At 39.6% G+C, this 27,464-nt stretch overlaps 1 protein-coding gene across 5 annotated transcripts; it reads left to right on the top strand.

Moving 5' to 3' along the window:
• Positions 1-178: 178 nt before the first annotated feature.
• cul2 (cullin 2) lies at positions 179-26,241 on the top strand. 5 transcript variants are annotated; one of them, XM_017479992.3, is made up of 22 exons: positions 179-226; positions 396-509; positions 2,822-2,960; positions 5,118-5,220; positions 5,347-5,441; positions 6,397-6,502; positions 8,181-8,263; positions 8,434-8,530; positions 8,774-8,884; positions 12,940-13,102; positions 14,676-14,800; positions 15,144-15,251; positions 16,257-16,316; positions 16,523-16,651; positions 17,194-17,280; positions 17,529-17,681; positions 17,915-17,992; positions 20,113-20,179; positions 21,767-21,969; positions 24,127-24,228; positions 24,330-24,446; positions 25,532-26,241. In XM_017479992.3, exons 3-22 carry the CDS (start codon positions 2,842-2,844, stop codon positions 25,661-25,663), a joined length of 2,238 nt encoding a protein of 745 aa, XP_017335481.1. In that variant the 5' UTR covers positions 179-226; positions 396-509; positions 2,822-2,841; the 3' UTR covers positions 25,664-26,241. The 5 variants fall into 5 exon arrangements, with proteins under 5 accessions (XP_017335481.1, XP_017335461.1, XP_017335517.1 ...); XM_017479972.3 differs by having other exon boundaries at positions 2,819-2,960; XM_047158291.2 differs by having other exon boundaries at positions 210-226; positions 399-509.
• The last annotated feature ends 1,223 nt before the right edge of the window (positions 26,242-27,464 follow it).

Raw genomic sequence — 27,464 nt, 5'->3', positions numbered from 1 at the left:
CTGTACCGAGTCTTTAATGTTAATTAACAAATATTTGAACGAAAAATTTATAATTTTTCATTTTTATGAACAAACAAACAAACAAACAAAAAAAAAAGATTAACGTTTTTTCACTTCCATCGCAACGCATTGATTACGTCATTATTCAGTGTCAAGGCTTTCGATCTTCGAGCGTCCTTGTCCTGACTTGCTTACCGTACTTCTAGACGAAACCATCACTGAATAGGTGAGTTTTTAAAACGTTCGTTTGGACAATATAACATTTTCAATTACAGATTACATTTTATACATTTCTACTTTTTTAAAATACAGTCTGTATCCTTTCGAAAACCTTACATGTGATTTAATGTTGTATATTATTTCTCTTTTTATCTCTGAAACCCCTCTAACCGAAGCAGTAGTTTGTTCCTCGAGACTGGACGATGGCAGAGGTTTAAGTGAAAGCTATCGAAGGTGTTTTTTTTTGACAGACGGGGGAAGTTTTATTCAACACACTGACATTGGTCAAGGTAACAGGACATTTATTTACAGTAACCGTCCCTCTTAGTGGTGTGCGTCTGTGTCACGGTGTTAGAAATGTTTAATGTGATAAAATAGCGGCTGAAAGGGGAGCTGGTTCCAGGCGCTCGGCTGGATGTAGCTAAAAGCTCGGCTAAGTTGTGTAGTTACTCAGCAACACGGCTCCGAGTCCACGGGCTGGACTGAAGCAGCAGAGTGCGGGCCTTCAACTTTATTTTCAAGAAACATTCAAAGTGCTCTGCTTGCTATGTTAAGTCGATCATTTTCAAACCAAAACTGAACGGCAGAACCGTTAAAGCTAAGCCGTGTAGCTAACTAGCCGGGCCTGTGTACAGTTGGTTCGCTAGTTGAGTTATAGCGTAACGTAAATATGCGCCTGGTGTCGTAAAGAGTCACAAAATAATTTTCACCACTGATGATTATAATAATAACTCTCTCATTACTGTATATTTGTGCCTGGTGCAAGCGTTAACACACTTTGCTTTGAGCTGTATTTCACTTCAGTCAGGTTTTCTGATAAATCCTTATCCTTTACATGCATCAGAAAATAACATTTCACAGCTCTCAAGACCAATATCATGGACTATACATGGTCTAAATACAGCAACACGTGTAGTTTTGGAGATATTTGCTTTTCATTTTATAGCTCAATTACAGGAAAATGATTAACGTTTTTACGTGATTCATCATGTACTAGTCTTGTTTTCGTCCAATTAAACGCTCTCTAGAGCTGTATGTTCCGCCTCCCCTATTCTGCCCTGCCCCTGGAGGGAGGGGCTTGATCTACAGTATCCGCTCCTTCACATGGTTCAGCGGTGCGTCTTCACACATGGGCTGTGTCCGAAATCATATACCGTGACAGTACGTACTAGTCTCTGTGTGTCTGTGTGTGTGTGTGTGTGTGTGTGTGTGTGTGTTATGACTACAATTCTGGACACACTACATCCACCATGTTAGCATTGTCATGTGACCTTTGACATCATCATAAACACAAAAATCTTAAACAAGTTAACAGTTTATTCGGGTTTTGTTAAACAAGTCCTGTTTAAAAAGAGCCGACGCTGTCTTCTGCGTTTATTTATTTATTTATTTTTCTGAGCTCATCTGCACCAGTCCCGTTGCATTATGGGATTGTTTGACTCGTGTAGTGTGCATCGGTTGCATACTGCAAAATCTCGCCGGGAAGCAGTACACCATCCGGGTATATCTTGCCTACTGTTTCTCGCATACTGAGAATTCGGACATCGCTACTACACCTCTGGTGTACTGCTTTTCACCGACTATATAGTAGGTAAGTATGCGGTTTGGGACACAGCCATTTCCTTTTCCGACCATTATTCGGTGAAGAAACAAATCATTCTTTATGTTCACGAGTGTAGAATTGTGTGAGGTGGAGTTGACATGACGGACCCCTTTTTCCCCCTAACTTGGAGATGTTCGATGCCGGAACGTCCAGAGTCCATCTTTACATGTCTTCAGGGTTTCTCCAACACTAAAGCCACAGCGACTCGTATTGACAAAGGTGTATTTTTTATACGAACGCTCTCCCTCCAGAAGGTTTTGTTTTAGCAGCAAGAAACTGGTTTGTTGCAACGCTAGTTGCGCCACCCACTGATCAATGTTACTATGGCAACCAGTAGTATAAACACCTACTGGCGACTTCATAGTGCAGCGATAAAATGGTTGCATGTGTGAACGCACCTCCAGGGTAATTCGGATGGTTTCCGCTGACGACCCTGAAGCTCTCCGTCACCATCTGTGCCACTGACATTCGACCTCACGCGTGTACGGCGACTCCAAAATCACACGGTGCCTTCGTTTCCAGTTTCTCGTTGAATTAAATCGGTGTGGCGGTGAGGAATCCTCCTCCTCGGACATAAATAAAGCCTCTCGTTAACATCATCTCTCTTCTCCATATTTAAAGAGTTGGCGGTGATGTGTGGCGTTTACGTATCGTGTGTAAATCACGCTGTCATTCTGACTTCCTGTTTCAAAAGGAAATACACCAACACAGGGAATCAAATCACCGCTCTCCTGCCATTTCATGGGAACTTTAAACTGAGTGGCATCGTGTTTAGTCTCTATTTAGATGTTTTAATCTTTGATATCTCCATGGTAATAATGTCCCCAGTTCTGGAAACTCACTCCGTGTCCTTCACCGTGTGATCATTCGTCATGTAGTTAGTGGTTGTTTTGTAAGAAATTATCACCACCACTCCCGAAGTTAGTGTTTGTATCGCCGTTGTATATTGGATGATCGATGGTTTGCATTTTATGACCTCTTCCTTTGCTGTTCCAGCAGTTTGCAGTGGGAGCTGCACGATGTCCTTAAAGCCACGGGTGGTGGATTTTGATGAGACCTGGAACAAGCTGCTCACCACCATCAAGGCGGTGGTGATGCTGGATTACGTAGAGAGAGCTACGTGGAATGACCGCTTCTCGTATCCTTTCACAGAGGAGCTTGGGGACAGGCTACGCTCGGTTTGGTGTGATAAATGCTTTAGGAGCTTAGAGAGTCTACTTTACAAAGTTTACTTTTTTATCTCTACCGACAGAATAATTTTGGCATGTTTCCCTTGTGCTGATAATTGAAGGCTAATGGCAGTTTATTAAGTTACAAACAAGTACTCTACCGGTCAAAAGTTTGTGGACACTCAACTGAAATGTTTCTTATGATGTTAAAAGCCTTTTGATTTGAAGGTGTATGATTTAAATGTTTGAAATCGGTGTTGTAGACAAAATATAATTGTGCCGACATATTCATTTCATTCATTAGAAAACTAACATTTTATTTACCAAAATTTTTTTTTTAATGGACGACACTGAGTGAAATATTCCGAAAAGCAGCCGATAAGAGTCCAGCATAGGTGTGAACTCCTTTAATACTGTTTAAAAAGCATATCAGGGAAATTCCTCAACAAATCTGTCGCGAAAATGCTGAGAATACGTTTCTGGAAAATCTATGTAAAAAGGGCATCTATTTTGAAGATGCTAAAATGTTAAATTATTATGATTTATTTTGGATTTTTTTTTAATCACAACATAATTCCCACAGTTCCATTTGTGTTAATCCAGAGTTTTGATGACTTTATTAATCTAAAATGTGGGGGGGGGATAAATAAAGAATGAGTGTGTCTAAACTTTTGACCGGTAGTGTATGTAGTGCAAATGTAAAAATACAACCATTACAGTTAGTATAAGTTTCGAATGTACATTTAAACACCAAAGCAATACATTCATTCATTCATTCATACATTCATTCATTCATCCATCTGGGAAACCCACACACACCTGGAAGTAACTTTCCACAAAACTCCACACACACAGTAACCCGAGCTCAGGATCGAACGCAGAGGCAGCAGCACTACCTGCCATGCCGATTGGCTGCCCAGGAAGAACACAGTCAAAAATCATTCCAGTTACTTACCCAGAATGTTTTTGTAGTATCTGTGCACGATCAGGAAAAGAATAAAGCTTTTTGAAAAATGCAGTCACTGAAAGGGACAAATTCTAAGTATTTAGAGCTTCATTTTCTAATACAGTGAGGGGAAAAAAGTATTTGATCCCCTGCTGATTTTGTACATTTGCCCACTGACAAAGAAATGATCGGTCTATAATTTTAATGGTAGATTTATTTGAACAGTGAGAGACAGAATAACAACAAGAAAATCCAGAAAAACGCATGTCAAAAATGTTATAAATTGATTTGCATTTTAATGAGGGAAATAAGTATTTGACCCCTCTGCAAAACATGACTTAGTACTTGGTGCAAAACCCTTGTTGGCAATCACAGAGGTCAGACATTTCTTGTAGTTGGCCACCAGGTTTGCACACATCTCAGGAGGGATTTTGTCCCACTCCTCTTTGCAGATCTTCTCCAAGTCATTAAGGTTTCGAGGCTGACGTTTGGCAACTCGAACCTTCAGCTCCCTCCACAGATTTTCTATGGGATTTTTTCCCCTCACTGTATCTTAACTAAGAATTACCCAGTCTCCTCCAAAAAAACATCTCATTCATAAATGTAGTACAACTGCCCCAATTATCTGCCCTTAGACTCCTGTTATAAGTCAGTCTGTACAGGTTTTTATAGATATTTTTTTTGTGTGTGATTGTGTTTTTTTGCAGAAAACTGCTTGAATTGGCGAAATTACAATTGCACAAAATTGTGTCGCAGTGACGTTTGTCCATAAACGAGAACTTTTAACTGCACTCATGTTCAATGCACATGGATTTAAGAGGGCTTTGGCTGAACATCACACGTCTCGGCTTGAACCCGCGGTAATCGTGAAAAATCGCAAGCTCCTCTGAATATTGTGGCGTTTGCTTGATTTTGCGTGAAATCCTGGAGGGACTGGTAAGTGGAACGGGCAAACATCAGAATTGTCTGTGGTTATTACACAGATGTGGTAGCCAGAGCATAGAAAAGCTTGGAGTGGTCCTTTAACTCTTATTCTGAACACACATGTAAAGCGAGTTAATTTCACGCTGGGGGATTTTACTGCGCGGTTAAAGATCTTAGGAGCAAATAACGCAAATCCTTCGAAATGTTCTAGATTCTGACTGTGATCCTGTAAAGTTTCTTTAACCGCAGGTCTCAGTGATATTTACGCGTTGTGTGTCGCATACCCAGAACCCCTGGGTGAACGGCTATACACGGAGACTAAAGTGTTTCTAGAAAGTCATGTCCGTCAACTATATAAGGTAAGGACTAACGTTAGACTTCATCGCGTGTGCCTGTAGTAATAACGTTTTATCTCCTGCTCGTTTACTCATCATTTACTTGTCACTACTCCACCACCGACGAGACGTCCTTGTCTGTGTTTGCAGAAAGTGCTGGAGTCTGAGGAGAAAGTGCTGCTGATGTATCATAGATACTGGGAGGAGTACAGTAAGGGTGCTGACTACATGGACTGCTTATATCGGTGCGTAGAGAGAAAGCTTTTCTTTTCTAGAGCATAGCTTACTGTAAACCGAAGCGTTAAACGATGTACAGTTCGCTTCATTTGTAACGTCTTTACGTTTAATTAAAGGCTTAACACTGGGTCGTTTTATTGGTTGAGTAGTTGCCATGGAAACATAGGCTTCTTTCCTTCAGTCTTCCAGCGATTTCTGTTGTTGGTAGAAAACATTGATTCTACTCGGATAATCGCTCGGACCGTATCATCTACACCCGCTGCCAAATAGGCCACTCCAACGGGTGAAGATCCTCCTTTATGCCCCTTCTGACTCCTTCCGACTCCTCTAGGATTTCTTTTTATTATTATTATTTAATATATTCAGTTGATTCATATTAAAAGCTTATTAATGAAGTGAGGACAGATTTAGTTTTAGATTTTTTTTTTTTTTTTAAATCAAAGATAAACTTTTAAAAAATGTCGTCTGTAAATGTTCCTTTGCTTCTTTCTTTCTCTCTGTCTCTCTTTCTGTCTGTCTTTCTTTCTGTCGTTCTGTCTTTCTTTCTGTCGATTTCTTTGTCTTTCTTTCTCTCGTTCTGTCTTTCTTTCTGTCTTTTTGATCTTCTCTTTCATTTTAACCATCCTCATCAGGAAAATAGCCATGGTTAGCTGGCATAGCAATGAACCCTTTTTAATCACTGAAAGTAAACACATTTTGGACAAGAGGGAAACTGTGTTAATGAAATTTTGGGCAAAAAGTTGTATTAAGGTCACTTCACTGACCAGTGAGTTCAGGCACTGTGACTCGCACGGAGCGAAATGTCTTCTCAAAATATTGCTTGTAAGTGACTCATCGTTTCTCTGGAATTGTTTTCTTCCATCATCGCCGTTTGACCCAGATGTTGTGGGATGTGGTGCGGTTTGTGTTCGTTTGCTGCTGTTCATGTAGTGATTTTTTATTTATTCATTTTTTTCCTGTTAGGTACCTCAACACACAGTTTATAAAGAAGAACAAACTGACCGAAGCAGATCTGCAATACGGCTACGGAGGAGTCGATATGAACGAACCACTGATGGAGATCGGAGAGGTACAGAAACACTCATGCGCCCAAAGACAAACTACTGTGCTCTGGTAAAGCTGTTACGTTCGACTCGTTTGAAGAATGCAGAAGTGACGTAGAGTTCCAGATTACACGTTGTTCGGTGCCAAATGACTCGATTCGGTTGTTTTCAGGAATTTAGACTTGGCATAGACACAACAAGGTCACGTGTCTGGTATCTGGGTTCGATTTTTAACCGCGTTTGTTTGTGTTTTGTTCGATTTCTGAAATCTGATTGCTATATTATGCATACCATGCAAATCAGCTCTTAACGTTTGACAATCATCTTCCTGTCTTGTTCCTTGTTTTTCTATTCTGTGCAAAAAATGTTTGAATTGGAAATCCCAGATTTGCTCGTTTTATTTATTTATTTATTTATTTATTTCCTAAGAGGAAGGTGTTCACTTCAGCCATGATTAAAAGCACACACCTACGGTTTTATACGGTTTAAATAAAGCACTACGCCTGGTGGCAGATGTATTTTTATTTGCAGTCTACAAATCAATTAGGGTGCAAGAAGTAGGTGATGTTAGGTGGGAGCAGATTGTGGAAACGTACATGTTTAATTATTATATATCCAAATAAATACACTCATCGAACACTTTATTAGGAACAGGTCCTCGTTCATGCAGTTATCTAATCAGCCAATCATCAATCATGTGGCAGCAGTGCACTACATAAAATTGTGCAGATACGGGCGGGCAGCTTCAGGTAATTTTCAGATCGGCCATCAGAATGGGGGGAAAACTGTGATCTCTGTGGTTTTAATCACGATGTGATCGTTGGTGCCGTGCGGGCTGATCTCCTGGGATTTTTACCCAATAAAGAAAAAACATCCGGTGAGCACCTTGTTGATTAGAGAGAGTTCAACGGAGAGTGGACAGACTGGTTCGAGCTGACCGAAAGGTTACACTAACTCAGTTAACCACTCTGTACAATTGTGGTGAGCAGAAAAGCATCTCAGAACGCACAACACGTCGAACCTTGAGGTGGATGAGCTACAACAACAGAAGACCATGTGGGGTTCCACTTCTGTCAGCAAAGAACAGAAAGCTGAGGATGCAGTGAGCACAGGCTCAGCAAAACCGGACACATGAAGACTAGAAAAACATAGCCTGGTCTGATGAATCCTGATTTCTGCTGAGGCACACAGATGGTAGAGTCAGAATTTGGCACCAACATCATGAATCCATGGACCCAACCTGCCTTGTGTCAACAGTCCAGGCTGGCGGAGGTGGTGTAATGGTGTGGGGAATGATTTCTTGGCACACTTTGGACCCGTTAATACCAATCAATCAATGCTTTAATGCCACAGTGTAGTTGAGTATTGTTGTTGACCATGTGCATCCCTTCATGGCCACTGTTAGGAGAACTAGATAATAATCAACCTTGGAAACGCCTCTCGCACCACCCTGTTGTTGATTATTTTCCTAAAACAGCACATCTCCCAAGTGTTTAATTTCTTCCACAAGTATCTAAGGCATCTCGGATATCCTGCAGTGTGGTTTTTTTTTTTTTTTTTTAAGCATCTCGAGTGCATTGTTATAGACGTTTCTGTGTTTATATTTTCTATCCAGATAATCAAAGGTGTAAATCCATTCTTGGACCCCAAATGATTATTATTATTTTTATTGAAAATTATGACGATTGTGTTTGACATTTCCAGCTTGCACTTGATATGTGGAGGAAACTGATGATTGAGCCTCTTCAAGCCGTGTTGATCCGAATGCTTCTGAAAGAAATCAAAAAGTAGGTTAAAGCATCAGACAGAGTCGATATCGCCTTTTACTCCTTTTGTGTTTCGTTTATGAGCTAATATTGTCCGTCTCATCTTGATGAACTGCTTCTCTATTATGCACTGATTTAGTTTCAGTCTGAGCGAGGAGTATTTTTGTAATACTGAGTTAAAATGTTCCTAGTGATCGGTGTGGGGAGAATCCGAATCAGAAAGTAATCCACGGGGTTATCAACTCCTTTGTTCATGTTGAACAATACAAGAAAAAGTTTCCTCTAAAGGTGAGTTCCTGTGAAATAACGCTTGTATAGTTAGAGCATTGTGTGCTGGTGAGGTTTCATACAGGACTACATGTTTCTGTGATATTTGGATATGTTTACAGTTTATGAACTGTGCACTCACGTGCTATAAAAGACTAACGAATCTGAAATAGCTTGCTTTTACACTGTATAGCATTCCAAATAAGACAAAACTGAAAGTATCTGCACACGTGACCCACATGAGAACCATTCCCTGTGTTTTAGTTTTATCACGAGATTTTTGAAGGGCCGTTCCTGACAAAAACAGGAGAGTATTACAAACAAGAAGCTTCCAACCTACTGCAGGAGTCCAACTGCTCTCAGTACATGGAAAAGGTAACACAATGACCCGTACCTTCCTGCCCAGGGGTGGACAAAATACTGAGAAATTATACTTAAGTGGAAAAGTAAAAATAAAAGTGAAAGTGTCCAGCCAAAATACACTGTGTAACTTTTGCTTGAAACCATCATACTGTCTAAGTGTGCACATGTTTACCATTAGCTAGAATTGGACCTTTACAGTGGATATAAGAGGTCTAAACACTGCTGTTAAAATGGCAGGGTTTTATGATGTTAAAAAAAAAAAATCAAACCAAGATAGAACATGTCAGAACCTTTTCTACCTTTTATTGCAGTCAAGTTGCAACCTATAAATTAAAGTGAAAAACAATACGAATCATTTTTGGGGGGGAAATGAAAAATAAAAAATGTAGAATAACCCGGTTGCATAAGTGTGCACATCCCTAAACTAATACTTATGCAAAATGATTGAATGCTGTAATAAAATGTAAAGGTGCTTCAGCTAAGTGTTAGTTTAGGGGTGTGCACACTTATGCAACCGGGTTATTTTACATTTTTTATTTTTCATGCGAGTTTGGCACAACTTGGCTTAGTAATATTTTGTCATTCTTCCTTGCAAAAGAATTCTAACACGGTCAAATTGGTTGGGTATTTCCTGTGTACATCTCTCTTCAGCTCCCCGCACAGATTTTCAGTTGGATTTAGATCTGGACTTTGGTTGGGCCATTCCCAAACCTTGATCTTGTTTTGGTGAAGCCTCATTATTTGTTGATCTGGAGGTTTGCTTTGGGTCGTTGTCATGCTGAAAGGTGAAATTCCTCTTCATTTTAAGTGTTTTACCAGAAGCCTTAAGGTTTTGAGCCAATACTGACTGGTATTTAGAGCTGTTCATTATTCCCTCCACCCTGCTTAAAGCACCAGTTCCAGCTGGAGAAATGCAGCTTCAGAGCGTGATGCAGCCACCACCATGCTTTGCCGTGAGGATGGTGTTCTATTTGCTTCTGATGGTGATGTGCTGTGTTTTTCGTTTTGCGCCAAACATATCTTTTGGTATTATGGCCAAAAAGTTCAACTTTGGCCTCATCAGACCATAACATGTAGGGAGCAACCAGGACTTGCCAGAAATTGCTGCAATTCTTTTAATGTTGCTGTAGGCCTCTTGGCAGCCTCCCTGATGAGTTTTCTCCTGGTCTTCTCATCAATTTTAGAGGGACTTCCTGTTCTTAGTAAAGCCACTGTTGTGCCACGTTTACTCCACTTGTTGGTTATTGTCTTTACAGTGTTGTGTGGTACATTTACGTTTATGGCATTTGGCAAACGCTCTTATCCAGAGTGACTTACAGAAGTGCTTTGAAGTCTCTTATCAATAATTACATCCTGATACTGATTCACTAGATCAGGACTAAGAATACTATCAGCCTAAAAATTCTGTTGTGGAAGTGATATAGCAAGAAAAGCACATCTAGGGAGGAGTTCATTCCACCACCTAGGTGTCATAACAGAGAAGAGTTTTGATGCATGCCTTCCTTGTACCCTGAGAGATGGTAGGACCTGTTGAGCAGTGCTACACAATCAGAGGGAGCATGGTGCAGTGCAGGGTGTGACAGGTGCTTTAAGGTAGGTGGGTGCTGGTCCGTTTTCGGTTTTGTAGGCAAGCATCAGTGTTTTAAATCTTATGCGGGCAGCTACAGGAAGCCGGTACAGTGAGTGTAGCAATGAGGTGGTGTGGAAGAACTTGGGAAGGTTGAAGATGTGCAGCTGCATTCTGGATCATTTGCAGAGGTGCAGTAGTCCAGTCTCGGAATGACAAGGGACTGAACAAGCACCTGAGTGGCTTGTGTGTATAGAAATGGGTTAGACGAATCCTTCTGAGGTTGTAAAGGAGAAATCGATACGAGCGTGTCAGATTAGCAGTGTGAGAGGAAAAGGACAGTTGATTGACCGTGGTTACCACAGGGTTGTGTGCAATGACCGAAGGTGAGATCTGAGAGTTGTCCAGAGAGATCCTGGTATGGGAAGGAATCACCTGGGATGAACAGCAGTTCAGTTTAGCTGGGATTACGTTTCAGATGATGAGCTCCCATCCACAATGAGATGTCTGCCAGATATGCTAAACATGAGTGTCTGAGGGAGGGGAAGGAGAGCATGAGTTGAGTGTCATCTGCATAGGAGTGGAATAAAAACCCATGTGATTTATATGACCTCACCAAGAGATTGGATGGTATATTCACCGCCTTGAAATGATATGTTTCAACAATGAAATCCCATACCTGCTTTGTAAGCTCATTGCAGCCCAAGGCGTTTCCATTTCGATGGAACCAAGATGATGTCAGGAAAATCCTACAGGAACAGTTGTACTTTATTTGGGGGTAATCAATCAGTCACATTAATTGATGGCAGGTGTATTTTGAACACTGCCATTTTCCCAATTCTAAAAGGTTGTGCACACTTATGCAAGCTGGGTATTGGAAGTTTTTTGTTTTTCTTTTTCCCCATAAAAGATTTCTGTTTGTTTTTGTCACTTGATTTCACAATAAAGGTGAAAAGGGTTCTGCTATGGTTTAACTTGGTTTCATTTTTTTTTCCATCACTAAAACCTGCCATTTTTACTGAGGTGTGTAGACTTTTTATATCCATTTTAGTCAATGATAGTCTAACCTGGCATTAGCAATGTAAACACCTAGCTTTAGTCAAAATAACAGCCAGTTAGCATTAGCCAATTGACAAAGTTTCACACGCTTTTCACATGCTTTTTCAAATCAGGTAGAGCCAAAAGGAGAAGCCTCATTTTATACGAGACTTTGTGTACTCTGGCACTTTGAAACATTTTACTGAAGTAGGACCAGGTGCTCTCATCTTCAAGTTTTTCTTTTTGGAAATGTAACTGAGAATACAAGTATTAAATTTTAATATTACTCAAGTACACCAAAATAATACTTAAGTGTAGTAATGAAGTATTGTCCACCTCTCACTTTGTTTGCCATGTTTTGTTTTTAACTGTTAAAGATACATCCTAGTTTATGCTCTTGTTGTTTTTTTGCATTGTTTTCACAGTTTTTGCTCTTTCTAAGTGCAATAATAATGCAACCTCAATTCCAAAAAAGTTGGGACAGTATGGAAAATGCAAAAACAAACAAACAAAAGAGTCATTTGAAAATTCAATTCACCCTGTACTATATAAAAAAGCCTTGAAAAGGTTTACCAAAGTATTCCCGAGCCCATGTCAGGATATCCATTACAGATTCATGATGGTTTTTAAGACCGTGACGTCTGACAGATCACATGCATTCAGAAGTGGTTTTCGGCCTTGCCCATTACGCATTGAGATTTGACAGGATTCCTTGAATCTTTTCATTATATTGTGTACTGTAGAAGGCAAAATCCTACTGATTTGTTGTTCTCAAAGTGTTGATTATTCGCGGATGCATCTGTTGGCAGTTTGGCGAGCCTCAACCCGTCCTTGTTCTTGAAGGACTAGGCCTTTTATGGAGGCTCCTTATATACTATGATTAGACGATTGCCTCACCTGTTTCACATCACCGCCTTATTTCAACTTGTCGCATCGCTATTAGTCCTAAAGTGCCCCTGTCCCAACTTTTTTGGAACGTGTCGCATCCATCAATTTCAAAATAAACGTTTATCTTCAAACAAAACTATGCAGTTGACTAGGTAAAACGTCAAATATCTTGTCTTTGAGGTTTATTTTTTGTTTAAATACAAGTCAAAGTACAACTTTTTCAGAATTGGGGTTGTATTAATTAGCATTTCCACTAGCATCTCTTTCAATCATAACGTCACAAGACGTAGGTGCTCTGGATTGTTCACCAAGGCATGTGCTAAATGTGTAGCGGCCTGGGAAAACCCTGGTGGTTACACTTGTTGTGTTTTAATGAATATTGTTATTAGACTTAGTCATTATAATGAGGAAGCCTCTGGTTTCTTTTTTTTTTTTTTTTTACTAAAACCCTACAAGCTTTAGTGGAAATTTCAGCCAGGTTGACTTATTTGCCTGCTCAAGACACTGTTTGATTGATTTACTATTTATAATCCTGTCTGTTTAATTGTTCTTGTCTGTGTATTTTTGCCTAAAGGTTTTGGGGCGTTTGAAAGACGAAGAGGTGCGATGTCGGAAGTACCTGCATCCAAGCTCCTATGCCAAAGTGATCCACGAATGCCAGCAGAGGATGGTGGCTGACCACCTGCAGTTCCTGCATGGAGAGTGCCAGAACATCGTCAGACAAGAAAAGAGAGATGGTCTGTACTGTTTAATTGTCACAGCCACATCCACTAGTATTTAGCTTGTAGTAATGTTTCATTCTAGGTCCAAAAGAATTGCATCAGTAAATACTGATGATGCAGGATGTGAAAGAACCTGTCCATCATGAGACCCTGGGTTTCAAAAAATATCTTTAAGTATGAGAGACTTATTTATTGAAAGGAAATGCATTCCTGGTCAAATGTAAAATAAAAAAAATTCAAAGAAAGAAGTTTGTTAATTTTTTTAAAATGTCGTCCAAATGGAGCTACGGTATATATCCAAAAGTTTGTGGACACCTGACCATGATATCCATATGTGGTTCTTTCCCAAACTGTTAACACAAAGCTGTATAGAATGGCTTTATATACTGTTGCGTTATTTCCCTTCACTTGGAGCTAAGAGGCCCGAACCTGATCCAGCATGACGATGCCCTTGTGCACAAAGCCAGCTCCATGAAGACATGGTTTATCAAGGTTGGACTGGAAGAACTCGAGTGTCCTGCACAGAGCCCTGACCTCAACTCCACTGAACACCTTTGAGATGAACTGGAACACCGACTGCACCCCAGACCTCCTCACCCAACAGCAGTGCCTGATCTCATTAATGTTCTTGTAGCTGAATGTTCACACAATGATCCCCACAGCCATGCTCCAAAACCTACTGGAAAGCCTTCCCAGAAGAGTGGAGGTTATTATAGCAGCAAAGAGGGAATAAATCTGGGATGGGATGCTCACCAAGCAGATATGGGTGTGATGGTCGGGTGTCCACAAACTTTTGGTCATGTAGTGTATTTCAAACACAAGCTCCAATATTGGACTGTTTTGTGATTCGTCTACTAACCCTAAATCTTTCCAGCGAATCTTTCGCATCTACTCCAGCGAAGTAAAGCACAAAACAAATCAGGAATCATCTTCAAAAGAAACACTATCAGTATTTATTAGCAGTACTTCATGTGAAACGGACGAGTATTCTGGGTACAAGTCATTTTTGGAATGCAGTAATGACATTACATGTTATTCTGAGTCGGGCCAGCCTCTTAAAAATAGATCCTGGCTGTAATGTGTTGGTAGCAACAGCTGGTTAGCTTTGAGGAAACGGAGAGAGATGGTCAGGGACTATAGTGTATGTGTGGTTCTCTGTCAAAATCATTCATATTAATTACATAAGAAAATTGAATGTGTCATTCAATTTTCATATGTAATTAATATTTTATATATCAATTTTCAGTTTGTTTGTTGGTATCTCCCTTTTCTGCTAATAATTCTGTACTGTACTAATACTGTTGCTCTTCATTCACTCTAAGTACTGCCGAAGTCAGTGTTCTGAGTGCAGAGTTTATCATTATATTCATTATCTATCTCTCCTCAAACTAGCCAGGTTATGAAACTCTGTCTCCCACCATGTCTGAAGTCAAACCGTAACGATTCAGTGTCTGGTTAAATACCTGTGACATCTATCCTTGATTTGTAAACTGCTGTTACTCTGAGCAGTCTGACATGCAGGAGCCCAAACCCCTGTCTCACTGACTGACGTGGAGAATTGATGTGGCTTGTGCTGACTCCTTTTCAGACATGGCGAATATGTACACATTGTTGCGGGCGGTCGCCAGTGGCTTACCTCACATGATCCAGGAGCTGCAGTTGCACATTCGTGATGAGGGGCTCCGAGCCACCAGTAACCTCTCTCAGGAAAACGTGAGTCTGTTTGTCTGTGTGTGTGAATGGACGCATGCGAATGTTGTTTTGGGCTGCATATACGGGGCGGTGTATTTGTGCCGATCGGATGACTGAATACAGCTGTAAACCCCGTGTCCTTGCTTGATTGTGATGATCTGATTCACTGGAAGGAGACGACGGACGCGGGTGAAACCTGCCCTCTCTTCCGCAGCGTTACAATGCCGTCACTAATTCCCACAATTATTCCAGTAAATAGACTTGGGATAATCTTTTAATTCTTACGAATAAAGAAAAGGATTATATGCCTGTTTTTGGTTTTCTGTTACCACACGCTTAAGAAGTTCTCCTGTTCTCGCTGCAGATGCCAACTCAGTTTGTGGAGTCCGTGTTGGAGGTTCATAGTAAATTTGTCCAGTTGATTAACACAGTGCTCAACGGCGATCAGCACTTCATGAGTGCGCTTGACAAGGTACACAACCTTCTTTTAACGAAGATTTTTATTAAACGTACACGAAGAGAAATCAGAAGTATTTATGAAAGATCTTGTACGGGGCCGTAGTACAGCGTTAGCTTGCAGACTAGCATGTTCAGGATTGCACGTAATATGGATTCATATCCACAGAATCAAACACGATAAATGTGTGAGGCCGAGTCAAATGAAATATTTATTTATTTTTATTTTTTTGCAACCTTTATTGCGAATACATGTCACAACAGTGTATACATTTTTTTCGACATAATTTCCATTCATTCAGTGGAAATGCTCCAGCGCATAACAAGTGTCCTTAAACTCCTAGGCCGCTTTTAAGGATATCATTTGACTCGCTCTCTGGTGTATATATAGAATAAAAGAATATTCCCAGGTATCATTGTTGTGGGTTTTTTTTTTCTATACAATTTATACAAGTCATGATTTTAAACCAGTAGGTGGCATCAGAGTGTCAGGAAAATGGGATTTAGTCAATTGTATGGTCTATAATTGTATGGTCTATAATTGTATGTAATTGTCTATAAACTATTATTATAATAATAATAATAATAATAATAATAAGTAGCAGACAATCTTATTATTAGAATATTAAATTAATTGACCTCAGTAGCAGACATGAAGAACATTAACAGAGTGTCGGCAGCTCTGTAAAATGTCTTAAATTGTCTGAAATTACATTAAATCAAAGTATTAAATTGTCTTTAATTTACTTTCATTTACATAGTCTTAGAGTTTTAGATGGTTAGTTGTTGGTCATGCATGTGTCCAGCAGTAACCTCCCTAAAGAACTTCAAATAACGTTTTAGCCTATTATATAACTGCAAATTTGGCCTTAAATGATATTCGAAGTGGTATTTTGTTTTTGTTTTTTTAATAACATTGAACTTTAATGGTGTCTAGAGATTTCAAAAGTACTATGAGTACGCTTCATAACCCTCTTTAAATGATAAACTTATTTATTATTTATATCTTGACATTTTTCAGGCTTTGACGTCAGTAGTAAACTACAGAGAGCCCAAATCCATTTGTAAAGCGCCTGAACTGGTGAGTTGTTTTTTTTTGTTGTTGTTGTTGTTTTGTTTTTGTTTTTTCATTTTATTTTATTATCTTTATTGTATTATCTTTTATAACCTTTCCTCTCAGAATAATGCTGCGTATGATGATCTGTTAAAACAGACACTTTCTCTGCACAGTGACACTAATCACAATGTGGATTTCATATGCCTGTTCTCTTGTGCCGTGCATTACAGCTTGCTAAGTACTGTGACAATCTGCTGAAGAAATCAGCAAAGGGGATGACCGAGAACGAGGTGGAGGATAAACTTACCAGCTTCATCACTGTCTTTAAGTACATAGATGACAAAGATGTCTTTCAAAAGGTAATCTCAGCAGGAAAGATTTGTATAAGATTTTTTGTGTTTATGATGACGTCGAAGGTCACATGACTGTACTAACATGGCGGATGTAGTATATCTGGGATTGTAGTCATAATACACACGTTGAATAGTACGTACTTTTTGAATGTCAATTACGTACTGCCGTAGTATGCGATTTCGGACGCAGCCGTAATAAACGAGGAGGCACTGCAACCGTAAAAGCAGTCCGTCTGCCGTATGATGGCACAGAAGAAAGGTTCCGCTGGTGTTCATCTAAAGGTATAATGTAGGCTAAATATCGATAATTACTCAAAAACCCATCATCGATAACATGGATTTTTTTTCTTTCTTCATCGCGATAAATATCGAGATCGTTTTATCGCCTAGCCCTGTTCTTGTGTGTTTGGAAATAACGTTGTCTATTAGTGTAAATCAGGGATTCTCAAACCCTTTTAACTCCCCTTTAACCTTTATATAGTGTTAGAATATAAGTTAGAAAGCATTTGCTTCACTTTAGCACTGTTTGCGTCTCTCTTCTCTCTTAGTTTTATGCCAGAATGCTTGCCAAGAGGTTAATACATGGCCTTTCATTATCCATGGACTCTGAGGAAGCCATGATTAACAAACTAAAGGTAAGACCAAAGTGTGTTTCATTTTGACCTATAATTCTGCACTCAAGTGACTCTAAAATAAAGTCCACACAATAAAGTGACTCAACTGTGATGAACACTTCCCCCTCACCCTCTCTTTACACAGAAGCTCTGTCATTACACCCAAGCAGTTTGCAGAAATGCAGGGCTTTATCAGATGAAAGTGTGCAAACTATGCTCTTGTTTGTTTCCTTTTTTTTCTGTATCCTTCTCTGTTCTGTGGTTTGCAGCAAGCATGTGGCTATGAGTTTACGAGCAAACTTCACAGAATGTACACCGACATGAGCGTCAGTGCTGACCTCAACAACAAGTTCAACAACTTCATTAAAACCCAGGAGACCGTAGTGGATCTGGGCATCAGCTTTCAGATCTACGTGTTACAGGTGAGACCGTGAGAGACCGACCACACACACAAATATGTAGAGCTGGAGGAACATAAACACCGGGCCTGATATGTTAGCACTTTAAATCTGTTCATGGAGCGTAAAGAACCGGTGATTTCACATTCGATTTCCCCAAACATGTCTTAACCAGCAAATTTCTCTCAAGTGTCACTGTTGTGGGAAACATGAGAGGATTGTGTGAAGTAAGATGTGTGTATGCGTGTGTATTGCAGGCGGGTGCATGGCCTCTCACCCAGGTTCCTTCATCTACGTTTGCCATCCCTCAGGAACTTGAGAAGAGTGTACAAATGGTGAGTTACCATGTCCCAGCGACATAGTCGTCTTGACATCAGAAGGAAGGCAATATAAATCACATTGTAGATATAAATGCTGCAAAACAAATGTTCTCGTGCACCAGGTGTTGTCATAAAAAAAACGTTGCAGTTGGTTGGGAAGATTTCAAGCAACAAGTAGATTCAGGGTGAAAGTGAAGAAGTTCTCAGGGACGACATGATTAAACAACACTTGATAGGAAAAACCTACAGAGCCTTAAACATCCTTAAAGACGTTACGCATCCGGTACAATTAATCCACAGGTGTAAAGTTCCTGGAACCACAACTAATCGTCCCCAGACATGATTTCACAATACACTCTCAGACTGATAAGGAAGGTACGAGATCAGAGAGAAGCCAGCAGTCACTCAAAAAGAGTCGCAGGACAACCAGACGGCAGCAGGAAGAATAGTTACACAGAGAATAGAGGTCGACCGATTAGTGAATCAGTACCTGCTGATAACCGATTAATCAACCGATAGTTTTTAAAATTTATACTGAATGCAACAATAACATTCAGAGTAAAATACCGCTGCACTTTATTATAAAAATAAACAGTACGTACTGTACCATGAAAATGTACCGTTCTTTTTTTAAAATTAAATAAGTCTATAAAAGTTTTATATATATATATATATATATATATATATATATATATATATATATATATATATATATGTATATGTATATATATGTATGTATGTGTATATATATATATATATATATATATATATATATATATATATATATATATATATATATATATATATATATATATATATATATATATATATGTGTATATGTATGTATGTGTGTGTGTATATATATATATATATATATATATATATATATATATATATATATATATATATATATATACACACACACATACATACATATACACATATATATATATATATATATATATATACATATATATATATATATATATATATATATATATATATATATATATATATATATATATATATATATATATATATATATATATATATATATATATGTGTATATGTATGTATGTGTGTGTGTATATATATATATATATATATATATATATATATATATATATATATATATAAAAACTAGTAATAAATATTAATGTAAATAAAGGATGCACATCCAAACTCCCAACAGAGACTGTCAAAGTGAACTAAGAAATAAAAATAAAAAAACACTTAAAATAACACAACCAAATTAGTCAGTGATAGTTTTTATTTGGCCTCTAGAGGCTGCTCTCGTAATGTATAATGACTGGACCCTTCTAAACCGCTCCCGCAGCGGACACAACTGGGAAAAACTATCGGTACCGATGATTCGACAAAACCCAGTCAATTGGTCAACCTCAAACAGAGAGCAGTAAGCAACGAACTGCATAGCATTCGTCTCAACTCCAGTGTTTCTGTTCATATTTAGAAGTACAAAGTCAAAAGACATTGTCTGTAAATTTGAAGTGGATGTACATGTATCTACTGGAAGTATATTAAATAACAAAAACAAGTGTCAGAATACTTATTTCCCCTCACTTCCTGGGTTCAAGAAGTGTAGGACTCGGGGCTTATTTGATTAAATGTTTGAAATCAGTGTTGTGGACAAAATTATAATTATACCGACATATTCATTTCTTTCATTAGAAAACTAACATTTTATTTACAAAAAAATATATTTTTAAACGGATGGTGTATATCACCAAAAGTTGTAAAGCTAGTTGACTATATGTCACGCATACCACCCCACGTATGCTACTTTTTTAACCTGTTTCCTACCGTGAAAATAGCCATGGTAGCTGGCATGGTATTAAATTCTTAACAAACAAACAAAAACAAAATACAAGAGAACTAATTAAGATCCGTTGTGCACTTCTGTGTGTGTGTGTATATATGTATGTAATGACACTGTGCACTTGTGTGGCATTTCACTTAGGAGGGAATGAATGATTTAGGAATTATTGCGTGTGGTTTTAACATTACTGGAGTTTAACTAACAATAACCAAATGACTAAAACTTTCAAGTCAATTGTTTCTATATGACACACTAATACAGAGCGTATATGTTATTGCTGATGTCTCTCTTCCTCTAGTTTGAGCTGTTTTATAATCAGAATTTCAGTGGGAGGAAGCTCACCTGGCTACACTATCTCTGCACAGGTACGGTGCATACACACACACAAACAGAGGACATAGTTCTCATTAGAGCTTTGCATTAGGATCCTGATTTCATTGTTTCATGTTGCTATGTGTCTCACTGATAGGGTTAGAACGTGACACCTTCAAATTAAGGCTTGAACTCATTCAGAGCTTTAAGTTCAGCCGTTTCTTTTAATCGACCGTGTTTGCATGCAGTGCGTGAAGACTCTGAGGCTCCGAGTGCCATGTAGGCAGTGTTTTGTGCTGGGTTTAATTAACACATTGTTGTGGTTGTGGAATAGCAGGAAACAGGTCAAATGAGCCAATTAGCTGCTCCGGCTTCATTCACTGTGTTCAGATAGTCAGTTACCCACCCTGCAGTCGTTCTGTTAGTACTCTGAGCGCTCTCTCTCTCTCTCTCTCTCTCTCTCTCTCTCTCTCTCTCACTCACACACACTCTCTCTCTCACACACACACACACCTGTACCAACCTGTTTATAGCTATACAACTGTACAGATGAAGCTCTTAAACACTGTTTATTATTACTTATTCATTGTGAAGCTTCTTATTTAATCACTACCTTCAGTTATTCTGTAAGTGCATAAAGTGTAGTTACAAGAGTGAGAAACAAATACTCCACCACGGAGTTTCCGTCGTATAGAAACCGTGTTCGCAAGTATCCTTAACTTAAACGTGATACTTTTCTTTTAAGATGCCGCTACAAATGTACTTTTACTTCAGTTATCAAATGTGTTCTGTATATATAAAATTATGACAATTTATATTTCTCGATACGAAATCTATTTATGAAACAGACAGAAAAGCATGCGTGTATACACACACACGGGGAACAAAATTGACTAACGTGTTCGTTAATCCTTTAATGTTCACACACATTCTGTGGGAGTTTTGTTATCGTTTGAGCATGATTGGCCATGCAAGGCAAGATTGTCATCTCTGTGGAACGTCATTTCTCTAGAACCGTTTTTTTTTTTTTTTTTTTTGGTTGACTCATTGTCTAGGGGTGCACGGTGGCTTAGTGGTTAGCACGTTCGCCTCACACCGCCAGGGTCGGGGGTTCGATTTCCACGGCTCTGTATGTGCGGAGTTTGCATGTTCTCCCCGTGCTGCGGGGGTTTCCTCCAGGTACTCTGGTTTCGTCCCCCAGTCCAAAGACATGCATGGTAGGTTGATTGGCATGTCTAAAGTGTCCGTAGTGTATGAATGTGTGTGTGATTGTGTGCCCTGCGATGGACTGGCACCCTGTCCAGGGTGTACCCCGCCTTGTGCCCAATGCTCCCTGGGATAGGCTCCAGGTTTCCCCACGACCCTGAAAAGGAGTAGGCGGTTGAAGATGGATGGATGGATGGATGGATGGATGGACTCATTGTCTAAGATTGAAACAGAAAATTAGCAGCAGTGGATAAATAAAGCGATAGCAACATACAGAACTGCTCAAGGTGATGTCATCGCTCTTATATAGCGCCGTGCGTGCTTATTTTGGAAAATCCCACTGACCTGTCAGATAAGTAGTCAGATATCATTCTGATAATCCTGCCATCATTTCACACTCTCTGTCTCTTTCTATCCATCTACCCATCTTTCAGGTGAGGTGAAGATGAACTACCTGTCCAAGCCCTACGTCGCCATGGTTACCACCTACCAGATGGCGGTGCTGCTGGCCTTCAACAACAGCGAGATGGTGAGCTATAAAGAGCTGCAGGAGAGCACGCAGATGAACGAGAAGGAGCTGCAGAAAACCATCAAGTCCCTGCTGGACGTCAAGATGATCAACCATGACTCACAGAAAGTAAGACCGCAGCGAGGCGTCTTAAACTCCTGATCCAGATGAAACATAAACACTCTTCTAGCCTCGTAGGTTGTGTTGACCGTGTAAACTAGACACCAGTGAATGTTTTCAGCTGGTAGAGATGTTCAGACGTAGTTCATATTGAGCAAAGTTACAAAGACAAACAATTCATTTCACTTCACTGGTTAGCTGTCACTGTAGGATTGTGGCGCATGAGTTCACATCATGCATACATAAGACTGCTTCATGCTTTCAGAAGCGAGTCACGTTAAACAGCAGCGATCAGAGTTTATTTGCGGAAATTTCTAACTCTACATCAGGTAATACATTCAGCTTCCACGTAGTAAAACAGAGCTCTCAAATCCACATGACAAACCAGATAAAGACACACGGCTGTTTTTATAGTCATTTTATATATGGACCTTTTAAAATGGTGTTAAGAACATTTAGATATTTTTACACTGCCACTCGGCTACTTTGTGACTTTTCTTAGTTGCTTACTGTTTATTTGTTTATTTTAAACATTTTGTGTTTCATTGCAGTTTTTCCAATAGTTATTTTCAGATCATACACTATATGGCTAGAAATACTGTATGTGGACACCTGAAAATCACAGCCTTGATGAACATCACTTTCCACAACCATGGGCATTAAAATGGACTTGTTCCCACTTTGCTCCTATAACAGCCTCTACTCTGCTAGGAAGGCTTTGCACTAGATTTCCACCTGACCTGGGTTGAGGTCAGGACTCTATGCAGGACACAAGAGTTCTTCTACAACCCCAATTCCAAAAAAGTTGGGACAGTAGGGAAAATGCTAATAAAAACAAAGAGGAGTGATTTGTAAATGTACTTGGACTTGTATTTAAACAAACAAACAAAAAAAACCTATAAAGACAAGGTACTTGATGTTTTACCTAATCAGCTGCATAGTTTTTTGAAGGTAAATGTTTATTTTGAAATTGATGCATGCAACACGTTCCAAAAAAGTAACTTAAGACTAATAGCGATGGGACAAGTTGAAATAAGAAGGTGATGTGAAACAGTTGAGGCAATTGTTTAATCATAGTATAAAAGGAGTCTCCAAAAAAAGGCCTAGTCTTTCAAGAGCAAGGACGGGTCGAGGCTCGCCAATCTGCCAACAGATGCGTCAACGAATAATACACCACTTTTGAGAACAACATTCCCCAAAGACAAATCAGTAGGATTTTGGGAATTTCACCTTCTACAGTGCACAATATAATTAAAAGATTCAAGGAATCCGCTCAAATCTCGGTGTGTAAAGGGCAAGGCCGAAAACCACTTCTGAATGCACGTGATCTCCGATCCCTCAGACGTCACTGTCTTAAAAACCGTCATGAGTCTGTAATGGAGATCCTGACATGGGCTCGGGAATACTTTGGTAAACCTTTGTCACTCAACACCATTTGCCGCTGAACCCACAGATGCAAATTAAGGCTTTACTATGCAAAGCAGAAGCCATACATCAACACTGTCCAGAAGCCGACTTCTCTGGGCTCGGTCTCATCTGAGATGGACAGTAGCACAGTGGAATCGTGTTTTGTGGTCCGACGAGTCGACTACACCAACCTTGGCAAGCCATGCCTTCATGGAGCTCACTTTGTGCACAGGGGCACTGTCATGCTGGAACCATCACACACACATGTGTTTGTTGAACATCTCATTCCAGATTTATTCCATCTTTGCTGTTATAATATCGTCCACTGTCCTGGGAAGGCTTTCCACTAGATTTTGGCTGTGGGGATTTGTGTTCATTCAGCTACGAGAGCATTAGTGAGATCATATGGGTGTGATGGTCAGGTGTCCACAAACCTTTGGCCATATAGTGTATTTATATAAATGTGTGTAGTACTGAAATGCTTTCTCTTCAATTCTTTGTTGAAGACTTTAAAAGTTGCATGTTTGCATTGAATGAAATGGAGATTATGTCGGGCACTGATATAGATCCGTGACACCTGTTTGCTACTAATAAATCAAAACGTCAAAAATTAAGCATTTCTTTTGACTCACCCTTGTACTTAAATCATCGGTCACATTGTCCTTTAGTGCTTGTATGACTTCTTACAACAAAAATACATTTGTTGATAATCAGGCTCAAAAGTGCTTCCTAACACTACATTCTTTCCCATGTTTCCAGGAGGAAATTGAGGCTGAATCGACTTTTTCGTTAAATATGAGTTTCACTAGTAAAAGAACCAAGTTTAAGATCACGACCTCAATGCAGCGGGACACACCACAGGTACAGCATTGTGTTTACAACGCTGAAAGATCCATCCAGTACATGCTGTCTGTCGTATGGAACCTGTGTGACTGGATTTGTGTGTGTTTGTGTGTGTGTAGGAGGTGGAACAGACGAGGAGTGCCGTGGATGAAGACAGGAAAATGTATTTACAGGCTGCTATAGTGAGGATCATGAAAGCCAGGAAAATTCTGAGACACAACGCACTAATACAAGAAGTGAGTCAGTTAAATTGACTCTGGGTGGGTGCTTGCTTGTTTGTTTGTTTGTTTGTTTGTGGTTTGTGTGTATAAGATGTATCATGTACACATCTTGTTGAACGTGTTTATTATTAGACTTGGATTATGCCAAACGAGTCCCTGTGCACGAGCTGCTGCTATAGAAACATTAGGAATTACAGCCAGCACTACTGTCCTAGCTGCTCTTACAGAAAATCAACCAACACATTCTGGCCAATCAGAATCAAGAATTCGACAGCACTGTGGTAAACACTGATCAGCCATAACATTAAATTCACCTGCATAACATTGGGTAGGTCCCAAAGATCCATCAAGGCATGGACTCCAGAAGACCTCTGAAGATGTGCCGTGGTATCTGGCACCACGACAAGCAGCAGATCCTTAAAGTCCTCTAAGTTGCAAGATTGGGCCTCCGTTGATCGGACTTGTTTGTTCAGTACATCCCACAGACGCTCGATCGGAATCGAGATCTGGGGAATTTGAAGGCCGAGTCAACACCTTGAAGTCTTTGTCATGTTCCTCAAACCGTTCCTGAACAGTTTTTGCAGTGTGACCAGGCACACTACCCTGCTGAAAGAGGTCATAGCCTTTAAGGAATACCGTTAACATGAGTGTACTTGGTCTGCGGCAATGTTTAGGTAGGTGGTATGTGTCAATGTAACATTCACATGAATGCCAGGACCCAAGGTTTCCCAGCAGAACATTACCCAGAGCATCACACTGCACACCAGGAACACCCCACAAGACCTGCTGTTTTGGAGATGCTCTGATCCAGTCGTCTAGCCATCACAATTTGGCCCTTGTCAAAGTCACTCAGATCTTTACGCTTGCCCGTTTGTTGTAAGTTTCATGTGACCGGTGAATATTGTAACCTCATAAAGTGATGTATGCAGATGTGCCAGTATGCAAATCTTCATTTGCACATTCCTAGATTCTTGATTAATTGATGGAGTTAAACAAATATTTCTCTACCTTTTCTCTGTTGTTTGATGATCACTGTTGTACAAAAAAAAAGTCATGTTTATATTAAACCCTCAACATTTCTTTTATTTTCTTTCTTCAAGGTGATCAACCAGTCCAAAGCTCGGTTCAACCCCAGTATCAGCATGATAAAGAAGTGCATCGAAGTGCTTATCGACAAGCAGTACATAGAGCGAAGCCAGACCTCTGCAGACGAGTACAGCTATGTGGCGTAAAAGAAAGAAAAAAAACTTGGCGGTCAAAACGTAAACCATGTCTTTATTTTTGGCTGCAGCTGGCTCAGGCTGTCTCCCTGCGGGATGAAGTGGGACTGCGCCTCCATCGGAGGAGGAGGGAGAAGGGCCTCCATGTATCCAGGCAGTCATAAACATCCCCCAACTCCCTCTAGCCCAAAACCTTTTCTGATTTTACGCTGTTTACAACATCACCAGTGCCACGCCCCCGTGCGTCAATGAAAAAAACGAAAATAATGCTTATAGCCATTCAAGCGCAAACTGATTAAAACATCAATTTTTAAACAATGTAACCATAACCAAGAGAGCAAACGGACGTGTCGGAGTTTTTAAAAAAGTGTCTAAGGAAAAACAACCATGCTTTCTTTTCTCACGTTTGCAGTTGTAGTGTGTTCTTTTTTTTAAAAAATGTATCAAAGTGAGAGGGGAAAAAAAAAGACTATTGTAATAAAACGTTATACTGATAATTGTATTTACCTTCAATATGTTAAAAAAAAAAAAAAAAAATATGAGGTGACAAAATACTGCTGCTTGTCAAATAAACAAATGAAAAACTCTGATTGTTTGAATTTCTAGACAGTAATGGATTGGGTGTGATGGCTACGAGGAAATAGTCTTGGTTAAGTGCTGTAATAGTGACACCGTTCTCTACAGAAAGGAAATGCTCGAGGAGGTTCTGCTTTTCATCAGTCTGGAGGTAGTTTTCTGTTAAAATGTCTCACTTCAGGTCCAAGCCCCGTTCCACAGCCTGGCGTGTGCTACTTCTTGGCATGAAGATCCTCTTCAAATAGGATCCATATGAGCATTTCTGATTAAGCACACATTTCCACAGTGTGTGCGTCATCAGCAAAGCATGTTTTGTGCACTCTGGGGCATTGCGTTGTCATCTTATTGAAGGGTAGAAGTTTTGTGGTTTCACTTGATGTCACATGAGTTTACCCAGAAAAGCTTATTTTAAATCTGTACAGGGTGTGTTTGTGTAATTTTACTTGTTGCCAGAAGGGGTCAGAGTAGAGCGACGACCATTTGTTGCATTAACAGGAACGAAGACGTGTAGCAGATGTTTCGTAAGATACAGGTGCATCACAAAAAGTTAGAATATCGTGGAAAAGTTTGTTTTTGTCTGTAATTTAATTATCTATTCTAGATTCATTACACAAGTGAAATATTTCAAGCCTTTTTTTTTGTTTGTTTTAATCTGGATGATTATGGCTGACAGCTCATGATATTATCTCAAAATATTAGACTAAAGAATTTATAATACAGAAATGTTGACCTGATAAGAGCTCTAATCAGTTAGTTAACTCAAAACACCTTTTTACTAAAAACACTGTTGCTCAGTGGTCCAAAGTCTTCTTTTCAGAAGGAAGTAAATTTTGCATTTCATTTGGAAATCAAGGTTCCAGGTTCTAGAGGAAGAGTGGAGAGGAACAGAATCCAAGTTGCTTGGAGTCCAGTGTGAAGTTTCCACAGTCAGTGATGATTTGCGGTGTCATGTCATCTGCTGGTGTTGGTCCACTGTGTTTTCTCAAGTCGACAGTCGATGCAGTGTCTACCAGGAGATTTTAGATCACTTCATGCCTTTATGGAGATGCTGATTTCCTTTTCCAGCAGGACTCGGCACCTGCCCACAGTGCCGAAACTACAAGTAGCTGATTTTCTGACCATGGTATTACTGTGCTTGATTGGCCAGCCGACTCTCCTGACCCGAACCCCATAGAGAATCTATAATCGACACCAGACCCAACAATACAGACGAGCTGAATGCCATTATCAAAGCAAC

Source organism: Ictalurus punctatus, chromosome 1 (genome assembly GCF_001660625.3).
Source record: "Ictalurus punctatus breed USDA103 chromosome 1, Coco_2.0, whole genome shotgun sequence".
Taxonomy (NCBI): Eukaryota; Metazoa; Chordata; class Actinopteri; order Siluriformes; family Ictaluridae; genus Ictalurus; species Ictalurus punctatus.
The sequence above is the reverse complement of the archived record's forward strand: the minus strand, read 5'-3'. Positions and strand labels throughout refer to the sequence as shown.